At 40.5% G+C, this 17329-nt stretch overlaps 1 protein-coding gene across 1 annotated transcript; it reads right to left on the bottom strand.

The window, feature by feature from the left end:
• Positions 1–2830: 2830 nt before the first annotated feature.
• LOC135525051 (guanylate kinase-like) lies at positions 2831–15916 on the bottom strand. Its single transcript, XM_064952817.1, has 8 exons — positions 15894–15916; positions 8431–8546; positions 7680–7721; positions 7127–7223; positions 4706–4844; positions 3617–3701; positions 3385–3470; positions 2831–2878 (listed from the first exon to the last, which is right to left on the bottom strand). The coding sequence occupies exons 2-8, from the start codon at positions 8540–8542 to the stop codon at positions 2831–2833; spliced, it is 609 nt and encodes a 202-aa protein (XP_064808889.1). The 5' UTR covers positions 8543–8546; positions 15894–15916.
• Between the last annotated feature and the right edge of the window lie 1413 nt (positions 15917–17329).

Below are 17329 nucleotides of genomic sequence, written 5' to 3'. Positions count from 1 at the left end.
CCCTCGACATGGAATGCAAAAGGGTTCTACCTGGAAAGAAAAGGAGTTCTTCAAAGGGGATTCCTTGGGGACAGATAGCACCTTTTTTATAAGAGTGTACAGGTGTCTTTTTAAGCCCATAACCATGTGTGTGAGGTGTCTACTTTTGTTTCAAAGTAGATTTGTTTAAGACTACCACAAAATCACTGCAGTAAAAGGTTAATCATTGTCTCCAGTCTTTACTAGGACTTATTTACGATAGAAAACACAACTTTTGGCTCTTCAGTCAGCTGTCGCCTGAACAGTAGTCTATTCAGAAATACAGCAATTGTGAGCAGATAGCTTCCACCACACTCAACATGGCATGCCAGGTCTGAGAAAAACGTAAGAAATTTTACTAAAATCCGGACCATTGCATTTGGTATGGTACTGTATGTTACTTTGTTATATTACATTACATTGGCCTACGTAAATCCGGGACACTTAAATTAGTATGATATGTTATGTTTGGTATGACGGTAGGTTACTTAAGGCAAAAATTAAAGGAGAGCAGCTGGTCATGGTGTTTGGGTGGCTACATAGAGTGAAAGTTTAGCAACCGAAAGGTTGCATGCTCAAATCTCATCAAGGACATTTAGCTACTTAGCATGTTAGCTAAGCCCTCCCCTAACCTTAACCCTATAACCTAACCCTAATCCTAATCTTAACCCCTAACCTAATGTAGTTTATCATACTAAATCAGTCAAAAGTAGCATATCTGTTGGAGGAAATTATAGTTGAAATGATTAATTATGTATACATTTTATTAGAACTATTAAGTTTTAATACTATTATGTTGTGGTATGAAATGTATGGGTTTTTGGTTAAACTAGGACTGAAATTGTAGGTAAAACGAATGAATTGTCTGTACCTTGCGGGTTTAAGGGAGAAGGATGGTATATATTTTCAGCCAGATAAGAATGTTCTTTGATGTTCCATTAGTGGAGGAGCGTATATCTTTTAGACAGATTGGAATGTTTGCTTTATGAGGGGAGTAGGAGACAATCTCCAGACCTGAAGACACTGCGCTATTGTGTGGATCGGAGTGTGAGAGAACTGATGACGTCATTTTTATCTTCTCTTTAAAATGTAATGTTCTTTGTATTTTGGGTCAGTACTCTCTTGAATTAAACGCTGTTACCTGACTTTTAAGACCGGGTCTCTGTCCATTCTTATAAAAATATTGGGTCTTACAATCCCTTAGAATGCATTGACAGAGTAATTAATTCTGATTGGGACATAATACTGAGGAATTTAGAATTCCTTCAACAATATCATACTAAACTATCAATACATGGGGCATACAGTATATACAATTCATTACATTGTATGACTGCTATTACATTCGTAGGCCAATGTAATGTAATCTATTATACTAAATGGAGTGGCACAGATTTTTGTCAAATATAATGCATTTTGCTCTGAGACCAGGTTGTCATGGCACTGCAGCTACAAGACCATGTTACAAGCCTAGAGAGCAGCAAGAGGAACTGCCCATCTCTACCTCCAGACTATGTTCAAACCCTACACCTCAACTTGAGCATTTCGTTCTGCCACCGCTGATTTCTTGGCCCGCCCACCCCTATCATGTTTTGTGTGCAGTGTGAACACTCCAAAGGAACAACATTTTGTAAAAATTCAGATTGCATGTAGGAAAAAGATCTTGGTTCCTTTCTAAACATAGCAATGTGAATGCAAAGAGGACTCGGTCCACAAACTAGGTGAAGTGAACTGGCAAAAGAGTTGAGTCCTCATTCAAAGGCAATGTGAATACAAAGAGAACTGAATTCTTTCTGGGTTTTTTGTACCCCAGTTCACTTTAAAGAGGACTAAGATCAGTTCTATTAAAGAGGACTATATGTGAAAACACCCTTAAATAATCCCACAGCACCCCCATCACACCCACTCCTTACCGCCCCCACCACCCCCAAATAATACCCCCATCTCCCAAAAAATAAAATAAAGTCATGCCTTTCGTGAGGTAACACTCGCAGTTGACCCCCCTTACTAGCTCTGACTTTGCTGATACAGTAGCTACTTTATTGAGGAAAAATGTACTTACTATGACATGTGGTTGCTATCTCTGTATTGGAGTGTCTGCTAAATAACTAAAATGTAAAAATGTAATATATTGAATTCCAGTCTGCGTTCATACAGTAGGCATTTCTTACTAAAGATGGAAGCTTCATTCTGTGCCTGGAGAGCGCCACTGAAATCTTTCTGGGCTTACTGACATGATTCTGTGTTGTGACTGAAAACATTTTACTGTACCTTTGCCATCTACCTCTCCTGGACGTGGATCCCGGGTTGTATCTGCAAGGACACATTCAGTGAGCATCAATTCAACATCCATCCTATTCTGTGATCAGATGATACAGAATGATATCAATAGCCTCAACCTGTCAATGCTATGCAAGACAACCCTGACTGTATATGGTTTCTTTAGTGTTCATTGGTCTTCCTCGTGGTCCAGTCGCACACGCGGGGATAGATACTGCAGCCCTGCTGCTGGAAACTACATCTGGTGATACAAAACGTACGTGACACGCTGAAGCCGAAGACTCCCTTGTAGTCCTTCAGCAGTTTCTTTAGCAGAGTGCTCTTCCCTGCCCCTGAGGGGCCGCTCAGAACGACCGGCCTGGGTCCTGACATAACACTGGAGGAGAGAGGGAGAGGGTTCAATAAAGTGGAAAACATTAAACACGTGAAAAGCTATACTTTACATTGAATAGTGAAAACTTGTTCTCAATTGAACTAACTAGTTTTCTGTTGAAAATGTGTGGCTGTGATATGCATAATAACAAATTGCTTCTTACGAATTGCATCTTTCTTTCTTGGTCGACTGAACCTTCGTTATTTCCTGTTGAGACAAGTATAAGAATATCAAGTTTAGTTACAAAGCCATCACATAAATATGACTCAACACTTACTACCGACCACAGGAGATTGGTGGCACCTTAATTGTGGACCACAGGAGATTGGTGTCACCTTAATTGTGGACCACAGGAGATTGGTGGCACCTTAATTGTGGACCACAGGAGATTGGTGGCACCTTAATTGTGGACCACAGGAGATTGGTGGCACCTTAATTGTGGACCACAGGAGATTGGTGGCACCTTAATCGTGGACCACAGGAGATTGGTGGCACCTTAATCGTGGACAACGGGCTCGTGGTAACGGCTGGAGCGGAATATTTGGAATGATATCAAATACATGGTTTCAATATGTTTGATAGCATTCAATTAACTCCATTCCAGCCATTATTATGAGCCGTCTTCCCCGCAGCAGCCTCCACTGCTACCGACTGACTGACAATTATACTTTGTCCCCATACTACATGCAGACAACCATCCTCTTCAGACTCACCTCAATAAGAACACTTTGCAACTTCTCATACGCCTCCTCTAAGTCTTCATTGACAATAAGCGCGTCAAACATTCCTGGCTCGTTGCCTGAAATAGGAGAGTGATAAATTAATTGTGAAAGCTTTTCTCAAATCATTGTTAAAGGCATAGCACGGATAATTCATTGTTCCATCTATATTCTTCAAACATTTGTAGTATGGCCATGTCTATATGGGACAGTATGAGGGACCTACTGAGCTCCATGTCAACTCGCGCTGTCTCCAGACGCTTCTTCAGACTCTCCTCTGTCTCAGTATTTCTGTCCCTCAGACGCTTTTCCTGTAAACATCAATGGTCCCCAAATGTATTACAATTTGTACATTTCAAGAGTCTCATATCACAAGCTCAATGATGACCAGCCCAGTCTTATAGACTAGACGTAACATAGTCAACGGAAATCCAGGACACTGAAATTAGTATGCTATGTTACGTTTGGTATTTTTTTTACATAAGACCTATGGTCTTAAAACAAAATTTATTGATTGATCGCGGTGGATAGGTGGGTGTGTAACGTGACTGTCTAGAGATCCAAAGGTTGCGAGTTTTAATCTCATCATTGACATCTTTAGCATTTTAGTAACTTTTACAACTACTTAACACTTTTTAGCTACTTAGCATGTTAGCTAACCCTTCCCATAACCCTAACTTCAACCCTTTTCGCTAGCCCTTCACCTAACCCTAACTTCAACCTTTTTAGCTAGCCCTTCCCCTAACCCTAACCCTTTAACTCCTAAACTTAACCCTAACCCTAAACCCTAGCCTAGCTAACATTAGTCAGCTACACACCTATTTAGAATTCGTAGCATATCATACATTTTGCAAAATCATAACATATTGTGAATTTTTCTAATTCATAACATATTGTATGTTATGCAAATTCATAACATATAATACAAATTGTAATTCGTAACATATATGAAATTGGTGATTGACATCAACAAACGAATACATAACATACGAACATATCATACTAAATTGAGTGTCTCGGATTTACTAAATGCTCTGAGACCAGGTTGGCTTGACATGTCTAAGGATGATTATCATATAGAGAAAATAATAGGGGTCCAAACTCAAAACCTTAAGAAACGCCAAATTACAGTAAAACTCTCTACGTTGTATGATTGTTGACTAGTTACAGAGTTTACAGACACAGAGCCACGATAGTCTGTATTCCATCGTGACATATATCTGCACCTCAGTAAGAGCATATCAAATGAGTTCGTAAATGTTTTCTATTGGACCATGCGGACTATGGCAGCTCTGAACTCTGAATTGGACTTTACCAGGATCTCAATAGAGGGGGGCTGGATAGAAACATAGATGGGGTCCAGATCAGTCTCCTTGATGTTCTTCACTCCCTGGATCTCCACATCTAAGATGCAGATGAGGCCCTTGGCCCTCACGTCATCTACAGAAGACTTGCTGTGTAGAAAATAGACAACATAAATGATGCTCATTAATTGTTTAAGGATCCCATTGAACAGCACAAGAACGCACCTTTCCACCGAGGTATGTACAATAGGCTTATAACAGGGGATGGGGAGTGACATTAGACCAGTGACTATTCCTCACATGCTACAGAATAGCTAGGGTAAGAGGACAGTAACATTAACCATAACACCAAAGCTAATATCAGGGTTCAGTGGTTTAGATTAAGAGTGACACTGCAGGTGCTGAGTTCTGTGTGCTATCAAGTGCTATCCTGATATGTACAGTGCATTCAGAAAGTATTCAGACCCATTGAATTCTTCCACATTTTTTTGCATTACAGGCTTATTCTAAAATTGATTAAATAGTGTGTTTTTTTCACTCACCAATCTACACACAATACCTCATAATGACGAAGCAAAAACAGGTTTATAGAAATGTTTCTAAATTATTATTTTTAAATGTATTCAGGCCCTTTACTCAGTAATTTGTTGAAGCACCTTTGGCAGAGACTCAAGTCTTCTTGGGTATGATGCAATAACATCTGCTAAACATGTGTATGTGGCAAATAAAATTATATTTTATTTTTAAGCTTGGCATACCTGTATTTGGGGAGTTTCTCCCATTCTTCTCTGCAGATCCTCTCAAGCTCTGTCAGGTTGGATGTGGAGCGTTGCTGCACGTCTCTCCAGAGATGCTCGATTGGGTTCAAGTATGGGGTCAGGTTGGGCCACTCAAGGACATTCTGAGTCTTGTCCCGAAGCCATTCCTGTGTGGTCTTAGCTGTGTGCTTGGGGTCATTGTCCTGTTGGAAGGTGAACCTTCGCCCCAGTCTGACGTCCTGAGCGCTCTGGAGCAGGTTTTCATCAATGATCTCTCTGTACTTAATCGTTGTTCATCTTTCCCTCAATCCTGACTAGTCTCCCAGTCCATGCCACTAAAAAACAATCCCACAGCATGATGCTGCCACCATCACGCTTCCCCATAGGGATGGTGCCAGGTTTCCTCCAGATGTGACACTATTCAGGCAAAAGTGTTCAATATTGGTTTCATCAGACCAGAGAATCTTGTTTCGCATGGTCTGAGAGTCTTTTGGCAAACACCAATCGCGCTGACATTTTACTGAGGAGTGGCTTCCGTCTGGCCACTCTACCATAAAGGCCTGATTGGTGGAGTGCTGCAGAGATGGTTGTCCTTCTGGAAGGTTCTCTCATCTCCACATAGGTACTCTGGAACACTGTCATAGTAACCATCAGGTTCTTGGTCAGCTCCCTGACCAAGGCCATTCTCCCCCGATTGCTCAATTCGGCTGGGCGGCTGGCTCAAGGAAAAGTCTTGGTAGTTCAAAATTTCTTCCATTTAAGAACGATGTAGGCCATTGTGTTCTTGAGGACCTTCAATACTGCAGAAATGTTTGATACCCTTCCCCAGATCTGTGCCTCGATACAATCCTTTCTCTGAGCTCTACAGACATTTCCTTTGATCTCATGGCTTGGTTGTTGCTCTTACATGCACTGTCAACTGTGGGACCTTATATAGACAGGTGTGTGACTTTCAAAATCATGTCCAATCAATTGAATTTACCTCAGGTTGGAGAAACATCTCAAGGATGATCAGTGGAGACAGGGTGGACCTAAGCTCATAGTAAAGGGTCTTAATACTTATGTAAATAAGGTATTTTAATTGATGTATTTATTTTTTGCAACCATTTCTAAAAGCCTGTTTTCACTTTGTCATCATGGGACATTGTGTGCAGATTGATGAGGAACATGTTTTATTTAATACATTTTAGAGTAAGGCTGTAACATAACAAAATGTGGACAAAAGGAAAACTTTCTGAACGCAGTGTATAATGGAGGATAAAGCTCATTCTGTCCCCGGCCTGTCTCTTTGCTAATCAAGCTGGACCTGCATTTAAAGATATCTTTACAAAGCCATGACAGGAGAAAACCCTACTGGATTCTAGTCAACAGTGGAGCAAGTACTCTGCTTGTTCATTTTGATGTATCAATATCACCGGTAGGGAAACATAAAAGCAAATTAACTAGCATACTGTTCCAAAACTCCAGTAATGTTCCCAAAATTATCAGGTTTTCCAGAAATCCAGGTTAGAGAGTTCTTGTATTTCCTGGTTATTCCCTCTTGATTCCAGGAATCCTCCATCTGGGATTTCTAGAAAGCCTGAGAATTGTGGGAAAGTCATCAGAAATTCACAACCCTACATGTAACTGTAAGATATTTTGGTGTCAACAGAAGGTTATCAACATGTACTCTACCTTGTTCCATACAGGTTGCCGGAAAACTCAGCATTCTCAATGTATTTCCCGTCATCAATATCCTCCTGCATGGCCTCCCTGTTTGAGAAGTGGTAATCTTCAAATGGACAGGAGAGGAGAATGATCAATTCATTGTCAATCAGGCTTGAAAGCAGATTTGAAGTTACAAAACCAGCTTGATTCAAATCCAGGAGAGCGTCACTGATATCCTTCTTGGTTTACTGACATGATCTGTGTGCAAGGATCGACGCTGGTAGATGAGAAGCAGGGACAGGGAGGGAACATTTCATTTAGCAACAGACATGGAACAGGACAAGACATGAACACAGAACGACATTAATGCTGACACAGGGAACAAACCGGGGAGCAGACAGAAATAAGGAAGGCAATCAAAATAGTGAAGGAGTCCAGGTGAGTCCAGTGAGTGCTAATATGTGTAATGATGGTGACAAGTGTGCGAAATGAAGGGAAGCATGGCAGCCCTCGAGCACCAGAGATGGACAGCGGGAGCAGGCGTGACACTGTGTTTATGAGTCAGAGAATGTTACTGTACCTTTGCCATCTACCTCTCCTGGACGTGGGCCCCGTGTTGTATCTGTAAGGACACATTCAGTGAGCATCAACATCCATCATCAACATCCATCATCAACACCATTCATCAACCTCCATCATCCATAATCAACATCCATCATCAACACCATTCATCAACCTCCAACATCAACATCCATCATCAACATCCATCATCAACACCATTCATCAAGCTCCATCATCAACATCAATCATCAACATCCATCATCAGCACCATTCATCAACCTCCATCATCAACATCCATCATCAACATCCATCAGCAACATCCATCATCGACATCTATCATCGACATCCATCATCAACACCCATCATCAACATCCATCAGCAACATCCATCATCAACACCCATCATCAACATCCATCATCAACTCCTGGTTATAAGGAAGGGTATCAATAACCTCAACGATGTGCATTCAAAGACATGCCAGCCGACCCTAAAGGTGTGCCGTTTCTGCGGTGTTCAGTGGTCTCCATTGCAACCAACAAGAAGAAGAATGGAGGTAGAGGACATCCCTCTCTCGTACCAGTCAGCACAACCATAACTAGTTATAATTGTGCTTGGATATGGATTGGATACAGAGATATCCCACATCAAAATCCTTTGACAAACTTGGCCTAGAGTTTGATAAGGCTGAGAGTACCGATAGATAGGGCTTAATGCAGTCCCACTTCCTCCCTGACAGGATATTGGGGTAGGAGCCAGAAACACAAACGTACGTGACACGCTGAAACCGAAGACTCCAACATAATCCCTCAGTAACATCTTCATAAGAGTGCTCTTCCCTGCCCCTGAGGGGCCGCTCAGAACAACCGGCCTGGGTCCTGACATAACACTGGAGGAGAGAGGGAGAGAGGAAGTACAATGAAAGATACAGTGAAAAACCTTTCATACTGTCAAATAGTGTTCCTTTAGCTATACATCTGCTACACATTTTTGGGTCATTTGGGCATTAAATTAAAACATGCTAACTTTTGGACAAAATTGCTGAAGTTAGTATTTGTGCCAGCAGCCAGGTAAACAGAAAAAATACATTACTCTCTCTCTTTGTCCAAAGACTTTTTATAGGGTAACCAATATGTAATTTTGTAATTTGGGTGAACAATGCCTTTATACAGTTTTTTAGGTATGCATGTAAACAAATCTTTCCACTACTGATTTCTGAGAAAGCTATGTACTAGATACCTTTGGGGCGGCAGGGTAGCCTAGTGGTTAGAGCATTGGACTAGTAACCACAAGGTTGCAAGTTCAAACCCCCAAGCTGACAGGGTACAAATCTGTCCTTCTGCCCCTGAACAGGCAGTTAACCCACTGTTCCTAGGCTGTCCTTGAAGATAAGAATTTGTTCTTAACTGACTTAACTAGACTGGTTAAATAAATACTTTTATGTAAACAGTGCATTTTAGTTTTGACCTCTACATGGACCTTCGTGGATTACCTAGGAGATCTGTATTGGTTGCACCAGTCCACTCATGAACTCCAATGCCTTTCTGGTAGCCTACTGCCTGGCCTGACACTACCACAACCGTCACAGATATACCAAACAAAAGGGAATCAAGCACTACCAGGTCTTCTTCTGTAACCTTCAAAATAACCCTCAAGGCTGTCCTTGAAGATAAGAATTTGTTCTTAACTGACTTAACTAGACTGGTTAAATAAATACTTTTATGTAAACAGTGCATTTTAGTTTTGACCTCTACATGGACCTTCGTGGATTACCTAGGAGATCTGTATTGGTTGCACCAGTCCACTCATGAACTCCAATGCCTTTCTGGTAGCCTACTGCCTGGCCTGACACTACCACAACCGTCACAGATATACCAAACAAAAGGGAATCAAGCACTACCAGGTCTTCTTCTGTAACCTTCAAAATAACCCTCTCTTGCCCAGATTAAGTCTGGCTAACTCAGGAGCCAATCTGTTTAGAGTGCTTGGAGGGTAAACAGCTATCAAACCTAAAGCTGAGCAGCTCTTCCTTTGGTCCCAGGCTCAGACGCTAGAGATAATCCACTGATCCAGGGAATAAACTCATCTGATGGAATGGCTACGGTACAATGATATATGGGGGGACAGCCATTGGGACTGCACTTCAGGACCACACAGGGACCACACATCAAGAGTGTCCAGACGTTAAAGGGTTAAACACAAAACCCACAGAAACCTGAAGAAAAATGCCAGCAAATTGCCCTGACTGTTTAATCTAGCAGGTGGTTATAATCACTTCTATAATGTAGCTCATCCATGTGCTGCCATTCTAGTAACACTCTGTTAGCACTATGGGAATTATGTAGCGCTTCCATGAAACAAACATTGGGGACATAGAAAATTCCTCACTTTAGCAAAAACCCAACTCAACATTAGGCAAATAAGTAGGAATGCACTAATGAAGCAGATTGGATGATAGGACTTTGTAAAAGGGATTAGGAATAGATTTCACGGTCCAGTACAGACAAGTACCATGCACGCCTTTTACTTAAGTCAATCTGGGCCAATGAGGTTGATTAATAGAAAGTGGGCCAAATGGAACACCCGGCACTGAGCTGCGTCAACACTGTATGTCTGCGTCAACACTGTATGTCTGCGTCAACACCGTATGTCTGCGTCAACACTGTATGTCTGCGTCAACACCGTATGTCTGCGTCAACACCGTATGTCTGCGTCAACACCATATGTCTGCGTCAACACCGTATGTCTGCGTCAACACCGTATGTCTGCGTCAACACTGTATGTCTGCGTCAACACCATATGTCTGCGTCAACACTGTATGTCTGCGTCAACACTGTATGTCTGCGTCAACACTGTATGTCTGCGTCAACACCGTATGTCTGCGTCAACACCGTATGTCTGCGTCAACACTGTATGTCTGCGTCAACACCATATGTCTGCGTCAACACTGTATGTCTGCGTCAACACTGTATGTCTGCGTCAACACCATATGTCTGCATCAACACTGTATGTCTGCGTCAACACCATATGTCTGCATCAACACTGTATGTCTGCGTCAACACCATATATCTGCCTGCAGGAAGTCATATTGGTTGTTCTATTGTGACTCTGAAAATAAGGACATTTCCAGATATAAACCATGTTCAAATAGGCAAATTTCAAGTCAATCAGCAGTGGCAAAACATTCGAGGTAAGAGGCGGATCGCTCTTCATACTGTTGGTGAAATGACTTTGTTGCTGACAGAGTCAATGGCTAATGAGGCAGTCTGACCTATTTCGTGTCCTGGTTGACTCTCTATATTAATGTGGTCCTTATAACATTCAATGATGTTGCATGGGTATAGCACACTAAAGACTATCAAACAGATTGACTTATTTAATTGGAGGGGATACCAGAATCCACTCTTAAGATACTCATAGACCGATAAACCATCACAACCCAGATTCCTGTCTGCTGACCTTAGTTGGGCTTTTTGGTGAAAAGCGCTATGGGATTATTGGTCATAATTGAATAATTAAGTAAAGGGTCTATTGCCTACCCCTTAAAGGGACACAACTTTCCAAAGACAACAAAACTGGTACTGCATGTAGGTAATTGAAATTATACCAAATCATTGTATACCCATTGTCAATATTTAGGTGTATCTTACTTACGCACAAATCTTATTTTTCCAAGCACAGCAACAAAAGAACACTGAAGGACAGTACCATAACATACAAACTGTTTACAAGTTGTTACTCCAAATACTATATATTAACTGCACCTGTTTCTGACTTCATAACATCTATATGGAGTCCATAAACACTACAGTATATTAGCAATGCCTGTCCTAAAGTATATTAGCTATGCCTGTCCTACAGTATATCTACAGTATATTAGCTATGCCTGTCCTAAAGTATATTATCTATGCCTGTCCTACAGTATATCTACAGTATATTAGCTGTGCCTGTCCTAAGGTATATTAGCTATGCCTGTCCTAAAGTATATTAGCTATGCCTGTCCTAAAGTACATTAGCTATGCCTGTCCTAAAGTACATTAGCTATGCCTGTCCTACAGTATATCTACAGTATATTAGCTATGTCTATCCTAAAGTATATTAGCTGTGCTTGTCCTACAGTATATTAGCTATGCCTGTCCTACAGTATATCTACAGTATATTAGCTATGCCTGTCCTACAGTATATTATCTATGCCTGTCCTACAGTATATTAGCTATGCCTGTCCTACAGTATATCTACAGTATATTAGCTGTGTCTGTCCTAAAGTATATTAGCTATGCCTGTCCTAAAGTATATTAGCTATGCCTGTCCTACAGTACATTAGCTATGCCTGTCCTACAGTATATTAGCTATGCCTGTCCTACAGTATATTAGCTATGCCTGTCCTACAGTATATTAGCTATGTCTGTCCTGCATCGTTCAAGTTGTATATTTGTCTTACCTTCTCTCAGTGGCAGTACTGTGTGGCTGTAGAGGAGGTGTCTTAGAGTGATTGGGATGGAGGAGAGAGCTTGTACGGGTGTTTGAGGTGTGTGTGAGTGGTGTGCGTGCGTGCGTGCGTGCGTGCGTGCGTGCGTGTGTGTGTGTGTGTGTGTGTGTGTCTCTGTGTGCATGCGTTTGTGTGACCTGTGGTTAGGTGTGTGTTTGTCACACTGATTGACAGAGACAGCTTACTGTCAGCATTAATTACCACCTCCTCCCATCAGCTCATCAGCCATTTGCACACCGGCATGCTGGCCTTGTTTACCTGCGGTGTCTAAACAGGTAGCGGCTTAATTACTTCAGGTCATCATGACTGGCTCCGTTGGCTGCATCTTGCCCACGCTTAAGGCCTCCCAGCTCTGTCAAAACAGTGTAGCCAGTACCTCTCTTAATCCGTTGGTTGACCAATGTAGCCTCAGGCCATCATTGTAAATAATAATTTGTTATTAACTGACTTGCCTAGTTAAATGAAGGTGAAATATATATTTATTTTTTTAAATCACTGGTCAATAACGTTGTCCTCACCTCTTCGCTACCAAACACTGTTTAATGATAAACCTTAATGAAGGAGGAAATGTGATTAAGGGTAACAACAGGCATCCCGTTATCTACTTTAAGTACCACAGACACAGTCAGAGGTATAGACCGTGTTGTTTTTTGTGTGGGTAGAACAGCTTTAATATTGCAGATAGATTGTGGCTTCTATCAATGTAATTGTCTGCATTATTTCCGATCGCCATATATTTTTGGGGTAAATGTATACATTATTTTAAATATGTATTTTTTAAATATATTTCCCTTCTTTATTACTTTCCCCTAACCCTACCACCCCTCCCCTAATTGGAGTAAATTAATGGACAACAATACTTAGGCTTCCACTTCCAGCTACATATATTTCACAGACAGTATATATATATTTTCCAAAAGTGATCTTTAGTTCGTTTTTAGTCCCATACTTCAGCTATCCTCAACCCCTCCCTCTCTGAAGACCATCCAATTTCTAGCTGACACATACACTACGGTTCAAAAGTTTGGGGTCACTAAGAAATGTCCTTGTTTTTGAAAGAAAAGCACATTTTTTGGTCCATTAAAATAACATCAAATTGATCATAAATACAGTGTAGACATTGTTAATGTTGTAAATGACTATTGTAGCTGGAATATGGAATATCTACATTGGTGTCAGAGGCCCATTATCAGCAACCATCACTCCTGTGTTCCAATGGCACGTTGTGTTAGCTAATCCAAGGTTATCATTTTAAAAGGCTAATTGATCATTAGAAAACCCTTTTGCAATTATGTTAGCACAGCTGGAAACGGTTGTCCTGATTAAAGAAGCAATACAACTGGCCTTCTTTAGACGAGTTGAGTATCTGGAGCATCAGCATTTGTGGGTTTGAATTACAGGCTCAAAATGGCCAGAAACAATTTACTTTTTTCTGAAACTCATCAGTTTATTCTTGTTCTGAGAAATGAAGTCTATTCCATGTGAGAAATTGCCAAAAAACTGAAGATCTCATACAATGCTGTGTGCTACTCCCTTCACAGAATAACGCAAACTGGCTCTAACCAGAATAGAAAGAGGAGTGGGAGGTCCCGGTGCACACCCGAGCAAGAGAACATGTACATTAGAGTGTCTAGATTGAGATACAGACCCCTCACAAGTCCTCAACTGGCACCTTCATTAAATAGTACCTAAAAAACACTAGTCAACATCAACAGTGAAGAGGCGACTATGGGATGCTAGCCTTCTAGGCAGAGTTGCAAAGAAAAAGCCACATCTCTGACTGGCCAATAAAAATATATAGGCTAAAGAACACAGACACTGGACAGAAGAACTCTGCCTACAAGGCCAGCATCCCGGAGTCGCATCTTCACTGTTGACGTTGAGACTGGTCTTTTGTAGGTACTATTTAATGAAGCTGAAGTTTCCAGCTACAACAGTCATTTACAACATTAACAATATCTACACTGTATTTCTGATCAATTTGATGTTATTTTGATGGACAACAAATGTGCTTTTCTTTCAAAAACAAGGACATTTCTAAGTGACCCCAAACTTTTGAAAAATAGTGTATATTTCCACTGTGCTGTGGTTTCACAAAAGTTCTGAACCTTTCTATTCTCAAAGTTTTTACAGATTGTGAATTAAAGTTAAACACTTTTGCTAAGACTTTATTATATTATTGATTGATTGACTCTGACAGCAGTGCTATTTCTTCTGTCTTTTCTGGTTGATGAAACTGAAATTGAAAGATTTCTATTGCTTGTTTAAAAACTAGCGATATTTTGGAGATAGGCCGTATAGACCATGTTTGATCTGGTAGATTTGCAGTCTGTATGTAAGAGGTGGCTGTCGTGTTGTTTGCAGTTACGTGTGACATTGGTGTCACATAGAGGATTCTTCCAGATGCTCCACCCACTCTCTCAGGTGTCAGGTGATTGTACAGTATTATATATGTTGTCACATGTGACACTGGTGTTACAAACTCAAATCATAGAGGGCCAAGTGTCTGGAGGTTTTCCCTCCTCCCTTGTACCTGATTGACAAATTAAGGTCATTGATTAGTTAGTAACTCCCCTCACCTGGTTATCTAAGTCTGAATTGAGAAGAGAAAACAAACACTAGTAGACAGACGGCCCTCCGGGTTTGACACCCCTGATAGAGATAGATGGGTCCTGATGCTACTTGTGCCTTATTGTGAATACTTTTACTTTTGCTCAGCCCATGAAAATAGTTCCCACCTATGTCTTCCTTCTCTCTCTCCATCCCTCCTTCCTGCCCTAGAGGGTCAGACTCTTAGCTCATATATCCTTTGTCTTGGCAAGAACAGTGGATGGTCATAACCTTAGGAAAGCTCAGAATAGCAGGATTGAATGGGCTAGTCTTGACCTGACCAGGGCTGGACTAATCCTTAAGTGGTCCAATTGTTTCTTAAAGGACAATCACAAACACATATAACAAGGCTCCGGATTGGCCAAATCAACATGCAAGGGCTGCTTGGCTTGTAATGATGAGACATTTCATAACATAGAGAAGGGCAACAGGTCAGGAATTAATCTTAGACAATATTCTTGCCTACAGGGCTTTGAACATCATTTAGATAATTCAGTAAAATGTCATAATAACTTTCAGAATCAGCATTAACTATTTATTAACTAAATAAGTAATACATTTTGTTTGAAAATGTAAATGTATATAAACATAACATCAATAATCATTTACAAACATGTATAAGCAGTGGTGGAACAACCACTCAGTTCTCATACTTGACTAAAAGTAAAGATACCTTAAAAGAAAATGTAAGTAAAAGTGAAAGTCACCTAGAAAAAATACTACTCGAGTAAAAGTGTAAAAGTATTTGGTTTTAAATGTACTTAAGTATCAAAAGTTAAAGTATAAATCATTTAAAACGTCTTATGTTAAGCAAACCAGACAACACTATTTTATTTTTCCATTTTTATTTACTGATAGCAAGGGGCACAGTTCAACACTCAGACACAATTTACAACAAAGCATTTTTGTTTAGTGAGTCTGCCAGATCAGAGGCAGTAGGGATGACCAAGGATCTCTTGAGAGGTGCGTGAATTGGACAATTTTCCCGTCCTGCTAAGTATTCAAACTGTAACGAGTACTTTTGGGTGTCTTGTAAAAAGTACATTGTTTACTTTTGGAATGTAGTGGAGTAAAAGTAAAAGTTGACAAAAATATAAATAGTCAAATAAAGTACAGATACCCTCAAAAAAATAGTACCTAAAAGTATTTTTACATAAGTACTTTACACCACTGTGTATAAGCATTTATAACGGCTAACCAGTGTTCATCAAAGTTATAATAAAGACAGATTGTGGTGGTGATCTTTAACATTGTACACACATTGCATCTTCAATGATATCTTCAGTGCATGTACCTGTATGTTTTTATGTATTAATGCAATAACCAACATCATTAAAAGCCTGATTTTATTTTTGTAACATTTACTAATTATACTTTGTACGCCAGTACAAAGAAACACAACCACAATGACAAACACAAAATCATTCATCTCAAATTATTACAATTGTTATGTTCACACTTCCTAACTAACTAACTAACTAAAACCATGACTTCATAAGAACATGACTGTAAACACAATGGCAGTGTTAATCTATTTCACATACAGCACCCGTCAAAAGTTTGGACACACCTACTCAATCAATGGTTTTCTTTATTTTTTACTATATTCTACATTGTAAAATAATAGTGAAGACATCAAAACTATGAAATAACACATATGGAATCGTGTAGTAACCAAAAAAGTGTTAAACAAATCTAAATATATTTTAGATTCTTCAAAGTAAACAGCTTTGCACCCTCTTGGCATTCTCTCAACCAGCTTCACCTGGAATACTTTTCCAACAGTCTTGAAGGAATTCCCACATATGCTGTGCACTTGTTGGCTGCTATTCCTTCACTCCGCGGTCCAACTCATCCCAAATCATCTCTGTTGGGTTGAGGTCGGGTGATTGGGGAGGCCAGGTCATCTGATGCAGCACTCCATCACTCTCCTTCTTGGTCAAATAGCCCTTACACAGCCTGGAGGTATGTTGGGTCATTGTCCTGTTGAAAAACAAATGATCGTCCCACTAAGAGAAAAGCAGATGGGAGGGCGTATCGCTGCAGAATGCTGTGGTAGCCATGCTGGTTACGTATGCCTTGAATTCTAAATAAATCACAGACAGTGTCACCAGCAAAGCTCCCCTACACAATCACACTTCCTCCTCCATGCTTCATGGTGGGAATTACACATGCAGAGATCATCCGTTCACCTACTCTGCGTCTCACAAAGACACAGCGGTTGGAACCAAAAATCTCAAATTTGGACATCAGACCAAAGGACAGATTTCCATCGGTCTAATGTCCATTGCTCATGTTTCTTGGCCCAAGCAAGTATCCTCTTCTTATTTGTGTCCTTTAGTAGTGGTTTCTTTGCAGCAATTCGACAATGAAGGCCTGATGCATGTAGTATCCTCTGAATAGTTGATGTTGAGATGTGTCTGTTACTTGAGCATTTATTTGGGCTGCAATTTCTGAGTCTGGTACCTCTAATGAACGTATCCTCTGCAGCAGAGGTAACTCTGAGTCTTCCTTTCCTGTTGCGGTTCTCATGAGAGCCAGTTTCATCATAGCGCTTGATGGTTTTTGCAACT

The sequence above is a fragment of the Oncorhynchus masou genome, chromosome 31 (genome assembly GCF_036934945.1).
Source record: "Oncorhynchus masou masou isolate Uvic2021 chromosome 31, UVic_Omas_1.1, whole genome shotgun sequence".
In the NCBI taxonomy this organism is placed as follows: domain Eukaryota; kingdom Metazoa; phylum Chordata; class Actinopteri; order Salmoniformes; family Salmonidae; genus Oncorhynchus; species Oncorhynchus masou.
The sequence above is the reverse complement of the archived record's forward strand: the minus strand, read 5'-3'. Positions and strand labels throughout refer to the sequence as shown.